Source organism: Armigeres subalbatus, chromosome 3, assembly GCF_024139115.2.
Source record: "Armigeres subalbatus isolate Guangzhou_Male chromosome 3, GZ_Asu_2, whole genome shotgun sequence".
Taxonomy (NCBI): Eukaryota; Metazoa; Arthropoda; class Insecta; order Diptera; family Culicidae; genus Armigeres; species Armigeres subalbatus.
In genome coordinates this window covers 693,017-699,481 of record NC_085141.1, presented here as the reverse complement: position 1 = coordinate 699,481, position 6,465 = coordinate 693,017, and the positions used below count along the sequence as shown (strand labels likewise).

The 6,465-nt window shown below is 38.4% G+C and overlaps 1 protein-coding gene across 4 annotated transcripts; it reads left to right on the top strand.

Annotated features, from left to right (window-relative positions):
- Nucleotides 1-2,150: 2,150 nt before the first annotated feature.
- LOC134220506 (transient receptor potential cation channel protein painless) lies at nt 2,151-6,224 on the top strand. 4 transcript variants are annotated; one of them, XM_062699580.1, is made up of 7 exons: nt 2,151-2,339; nt 2,422-2,540; nt 2,694-2,879; nt 3,091-4,957; nt 5,029-5,159; nt 5,218-5,318; nt 5,385-6,224. In XM_062699580.1, the coding sequence occupies exons 2-7, from the start codon at nt 2,493-2,495 to the stop codon at nt 5,797-5,799; spliced, it is 2,748 nt and encodes a 915-aa protein (XP_062555564.1). In that variant the 5' UTR covers nt 2,151-2,339; nt 2,422-2,492; the 3' UTR covers nt 5,800-6,224. The 4 variants fall into 4 exon arrangements, with proteins under 4 accessions (XP_062555564.1, XP_062555565.1, XP_062555566.1 ...); XM_062699581.1 differs by having other exon boundaries at nt 2,152-2,283; XM_062699582.1 differs by having other exon boundaries at nt 2,176-2,283; nt 2,354-2,540.
- The last annotated feature ends 241 nt before the right edge of the window (nt 6,225-6,465 follow it).

Below are 6,465 nucleotides of genomic sequence, written 5' to 3'. Positions count from 1 at the left end.
ATAAACCAAACTTGACCAAATTTTGAGTTCTTCAATTTATGTCAATTTTGAGTAAATTTTTTTAACGTGTTAGCTCGAAGATAAAACGACGCCAGAAAATTGCGAGATTAAACATCGAACAATATCCCGGATGTGTTTTTCTACTGAAAAAAAGATCCCCCCCCCCCCGTTATTCACCCCCTCCCTCTCTAGCTACACTACTGTACATAGTACGGAAAGTATTTACCAATCGGATAAAAATTCGCGAGATTGCGTGATAATCATGCACACTAACTTTTTCTATTTCAAGCTCGGCAAAATTGGGCACCGCTGTAGCTCAGTTAATTTCAAAACTGAACTTCGGCAGAAAATTTCGTTTATTACTGATTCTCAACAAAATATTTACTGTATCTCGGCAATTTAAACGTCACTTTTACTGAGATCTCGGCAAAAATCATGTTTGCTGAATCATGGCGGTGCCCACCTCGGGAAAATAAACAAAAAATGCTGAGATCTCGGCGAAAGAAATTAAGTGTGTGCATTTAATTTCGCACGGCACCGAATACGCCTGCATCGCCGCCGCAATGGTCGGTGGTACGTTGCTCTCATTTTAAACACCCCTGGGAGACACGCTCGACACCCTCGACTTTGAATGCTTATAACTTGGCCAATTTCAAAGGGATTTACATCCGGTCTTCACCAGTCGCTTCCTTATATAAAAAAAGGCTCTACATTTTGTCCACAACAGGAATCCATCGACTACAGCGCCATCTAGAAGCAAAAAACTGAAACGGTTGCGTTTCCCCATACATTTGGATCAATTTTTCCATACAAACTTTGAGCCATTTGCGCACGCCAACCACTGGACCGAACGAGCTGAAATTTTCAGGGAAGCTTCTGGGACCCCCAAACTGTCATTTAAGGGTGCAAGGTTTGAAATTCAGGATTTCATGCATTTTGGGCCAGTCTACTGGTCCAGACCACCATCATCGATGTGAAGTCACAGGGACTTCACAGCCTGCGGGCTATCCAGGGAAGGAGTCAGCTAGCACTCCTGCTCCCACCTGTCTCCGTCACTGCGGGACGCGAGCAACAATCCCTGTCAATAGATCTGCTTCCACAATCCGCCATCCAAAGAATCGCCTATACAGTCCACTTTTGAAAGATCCAACACAATGGAATAATGTATCTTGTGTCGATTGATATGCAACAGTTGGCCTTCCACGCCTTTAAAAAAAAATGGTTTTGCAGTGAACCCTTCGTTTTGCAGTGAACTGCTACTACTACAGTCTCTTTAAAACATTCCAATTTGAATCAAAATATCTCTCATAAGGGGTCTCAAGTAGCCTTGCGAGCAAAGGCGTAGCATTGCCAATCCGGAGATAGCGAGTTCGATTCGCGGTCCGGTCTAGGATGTTTTCGGGTTGGGCATAGTGTATCCATATTGTAATTGCCACACAAGATGCATACCAAAGATTTTAAAGTACAAGATAGTCCACTCTTCATTTTTTTCATACGAGTCGCTGGCGAACAACCTTTCCGTAGTGCAGCGCCAACTGGTGAATAGAAGTCTAACTATTTTAGTAAAAATGATCAATGTAACCTTGAATTTAACTGTCCTATTGTCAACAACAAACATGTTGATTATAGACAGAACTCGAATAGATAAAGATTTATCAACGATTCTGATTCATCGATGTATTTCGGTAACGAGCTAATAATTAAAGCAAATGGAACAGATGCCAGGACCTCAGACAAGGATCGGCTCTGAAGACCCTCTGAATTGCCCTTACAAGTGTTCGACTGTTGCCACTTTCCACTATATGCAGAGCTTCAACCTCCCCTAAAATAACCCGAATGTTACATTAAAACATTGTATTCCCTCTATGTGGCATCCAAATAATATAATCTAGTAAACAACGGTTTGAAATTAGTTTTGGCAAAATTTTGTATTTTTCTGACCATTGTGCACTGCTTTCGATTCATCAAAAAATGTTGCCTGATACCAAACACAGCACTATCAACTATAGTTTTCTACATGTAGTGCAAAGCGTGAAGGGAAGCAAGCCGTACTTCCGAATTAATGAATGAATGGCCAGTATATGTTATCCATGTGGGTCGAACTCATACCAACTCGCGTGCTCATACAAGTGACAACATTCACAGTTTTAGTATAGCATGGACAGAGACACGAAGTACATTTAGTAGCTTGCGTTGTCGTACTGCAATCGCCAGCTTAAGTCCAGATTTAATCTCCAGATTGTTAAGTCACAGTCTGATCTATTTTTGCCTTAATACAACTGTGTGAGTCGAAAAATAAGTTATTTCATTAGCATTTTGTGACTTACGTCTCTGAGTTGGTAATTAATTACAGTGCATTCTGTTTGGAACCCTGATTGCCGCGTCATGACTCATAGAAAACATTTCGATCTTCTTTGGTAGGCTTCCGGACCAGAGGTGTAAATCGTTCCAAACCGGTTTTTCCGCGTCAATTGTGAGACTTTCAGGCTATAATGAACGCAGCAAATAACATCCACCTTTTGTGCATTGCTGATCCACAGGTATGATTGATAACCGCTAATCTAAACTGAGGGTAGACCCTCACTAATAATGTTTACTATGAGGAAAACTATTTCTATTTCGAAGAAGACACGCCCCATCCCAAGCGACTCACTTTGCTTTTATGGCGTATCATCGTTTTCCCTTCTTTTCAGCGGGCACTGGCTGCTAGTCTATCCGAGGGAAACATTAAACATTTTCAGTACGCTCTGAGCTGCGGAGCTGATCCAAATTTGACGGACGAACGCACGGGATTCTCAGTATTCGAACAAGCTTGCCAGCGAAGCGGTAGTGCAGAATTCATTCAGGAATGTATCAACAATGGAGCAGATGAGCTAGTGGTAATTTTTTTTCTCACGTCGGATTACTAAGAACATAATGATCTCACTTCTGACCTCACGTATGCATGTGTATAAAGGTAAACCTATCTGTTTGTAAACGATCATAGCGATAAACTACACTTTGTTTAGATTAGTATTTGATTATGTTCTTAAAATAGAATTTAAATAGTTCATGCAATGCACTGGCAAAGATTCATTTATGTCGTTTCAGCAAAATAAAAATGGCAAATATCCGATTCACTTTGCAGTATCATCGCTAGATCCCAGCAATATCCAAACATTATTGCGCTCTTCTGCCAGAACCATTGACCTATCATACCAAGACCAAACGCCACTACATATGCTCTTTGAAGTGATTGATCAAAACAATTGGAGCAATACTTTTGAATGCGTTAAAGTTTTGTTGAAGAACGGAGCAGATATCAATATTTGCAATGACGATAATCGTTCACCGATTGGTGTATTTGTGAAAAACTCTAAGAATTGGAGAACCAAATCTGAATTTTGGAGAAAGGATATACTTGAATATTGCTTAAAACAAACCAACGTGGACGTCGATACTTTTCGAAAAGGAGAATTAAGAAAAAAGATAGAAAATTTGTTTCCTGAAACAAAGATACCATCCTACATCATGGAATCTAATTTGGCTGTTCTCATTTCACTGCTGAAGTCACACAAAGATGCGAAATTTGAAGCTGTATACAAACAATATAAAGAAGAAAATCAACATGACCTAATCTCGTGGAAGAAGGATAAAACTGAGCTGGTAAAAGCTGCTGTTCACTCGGGAACCTTAGAATCTGTGAAGAAACTAGTGGAAGATGATTTCGTTTTCGATGCAGATTCTGAACTATCAGATTTGTTGGCTAGATGCTGTAGTTATGGAAATTATGACATTTTAGAGTATTTGTTCACCAAAATTGGGCACACGGACCGGGAGGTTAAACAGATTAATACAAACCCGTTGATAGCATTGGTAGTAAAAGAGATCAATATTCTGAAGGATAAGGACAAGTGTCCGTATTTCAAGTGCCTCAAATGTTTGCTGGCAGATGGCCGTATTGAGATCGATACAACAGACGATAAAGGATTTAGTGCGCTGCATTATGCTGTAAAATATAAAGTAGATGATGCAGTAGATATGTTATTGAAAAATGCTGCATACATTGGCAAACAAAATATGTTCAAGGAGTTGCCAATTTGCGAAATGAGTGCGGAGGTACTTGAGAAGTATCTTGATTCGTGCCTTACTACCAACGAAAAGCGGCCAGGAGACGACGATTATGAAATCAGTATTGACTATTCTTGTCTGGTTCCACCTGAGTACAAGGCCAATTATACCGGTGATAAAACAACGAATGCTAACGCATTTTCAGATGAAATGTTACCAATTGTATATATGTCAAAGTCATCTGATTTAAAACATTTGCTGAAACATCCAGTGATTTCCAGTTTTATTCTCATTAAATGGTTAAGGCTTAGCTTATACTTCTACATCAACTTTGTGATATGCACACTATTCTTCCTATGTTTCACCTGGTACGTTGTGGGATGTTATGGACAAGACAACGTTGATCGATTTCTCAAAGAATCGCTTAGAATACTGTCGTTGGCGGGTACGACTTACATGGCTTTACGCGAACTCGGACAAATGATGTTACATGCAAGGCAGTACTTCACTTCATTGGAAAATTGGATGGAAATTGTTCTAATCGTTGCATCATACACTGTTCTGCTGAAGGAATTTGGAGATGACTTCCGACGAGTCATATCTGCAGTAGTTATTCTTCTGTCGGCAGTCGAATTCACCTTACTGGTTGGATCCCTTCCTGTGCTCTCAATATCAACACATATGGTGATGCTGAAAACGGTGTCTAAAAATTTTCTCAAAAGTTTGATTCTATACTCCATTGTGTTGATTTCTTTTGCATTCTGCTTTTACACTTTATTCAATGTAAGTAGCGCAAAGAATAATACTGGGACATATTCCACCGCTACTGAGAAAGAATCTGAAGACAAGTTCAATAAATTTGCTGACATCAGAACATCATTACTGAAAACTGTTGTGATGTTAACAGGTAAAATAAAACAAAAGGCAAATCCGATATTAATAATTCAATAACATGAATACGTTTCTTGCCATTTTTAGGAGAATTCGAAGCTGCAAACATAGAATTTGACACCAACAGTACCAGCTACCTCATTTTCGTACTATTTATATTCTTCGTAGCCATTGTGATCTTCAATCTAATGAACGGTTTGGCTGTTAGTGATACTGCGGTAAGTTCATAATCCAAATGTAAATTAGCTTCATAAACTAGAAAATTATCAATTACAGGCAATCAAAGCTGAGGCGGAACTGATAGGACTGTCGCAGAAAGTAGAAGTAATTTATAAGTATGAGAACGCGCTAAAAACAAATGGAATCGACGGATTCATGTATGTGTTAATTTTTGTAAATGATGTTTAGAAAATATTTACTCTAACAAAAATGTTTCATTTCAGTACAAAATCCATATTCAGCATTTTCCCAACGACATTCCTCCAGTTATTCCCGGAGTATCTTCCCATGCACTATGTGATAGTGACACCTAATCAATCGAATGCTATTTTCATTCCACGACCGTTTCATAACATTGATTCAGCATCCCGTATTGACGTGGAAAGCCATATCGAACTGTTACCCCTCAACAAACAGCCGGAGGAAAAGATTCGCCTCACTATTGGATGCTGCGTTTTACCCGCGTGCTCCCGCATGGACGCCAAAATCATGAAATATGCCAAGGAAATTTTACACTCCCGCAATAGGAAAAGCCGTACCGTGGATAGGATGCAACCTATGGAGGCTCGTTTAAACAAGATAGAGCGAGACGTAGGAAAAATATTGGAATATTTGAGTCAATCGCAAACTATGAAATAGTAGTTGAATCCTAAATGATTTGATTAGTTTAACCAACTGCTAGAATTTCATGCTTTCCCGAGTAGGTCAAATTAATAGATTCACATCATGTTATGTTATTGAGTTCAATAATTTTCCTAACAAAGGCTGTTTTGAACTTGATTCAGAGTGCTGTTAGAGTAACTAAGATTTCTAACAAAATTTCGAAACAGTATCAGTGTTGTTATATTTTTGTGAAGAAAAAAAGTCGAATCGAATTATTATAATTCAGTTATATCAATGGTTGTAATTAATAACCGAAGCGGTTACAATTGTGTTACAATTTTGTTTAGCATCCTCACTGAGATTAATTACACGTTATTCTAACTATTTCAACTAATTTTGTTAAGATGATTTTAAATTTTATTTAAAAAATATTTACACATAAAGCAATTCTAAATTCACAACACTGTTCTATGAATTAAATCATTATCACATTCAATATTAAACTAAACTTCTCTAACTGTTCCTGGTGGCTGACTCAGTAAACATAAGTTCAATTTCAGCGTGAATTCCAGTTCATGACTCAGTATTCGATAATTATTCAATGTAAATTTCGTACTAAGACGTATGAATCAGGTAATTAACTCTATTCTGCGCTTTTAGCGCTTCGCACTAACTAATACACAATAATACACGCAAATGCTG

Coding starts and splice junctions, on each gene's coding strand:
- LOC134220506 (XM_062699580.1), top strand. CDS start 2,493: ATGAACGCAGCAAATAACATCCACCTTTTGTGCATTGCTGATCCACAG. Junction 2,541..2,693: donor TGTGCATTGCTGATCCACAG/GTATGATTGATA, acceptor CCTTCTTTTCAG/CGGGCACTGGCTGCTAGTCT. Junction 5,319..5,384: donor AATGGAATCGACGGATTCAT/GTATGTGTTAAT, acceptor GTTTCATTTCAG/TACAAAATCCATATTCAGCA.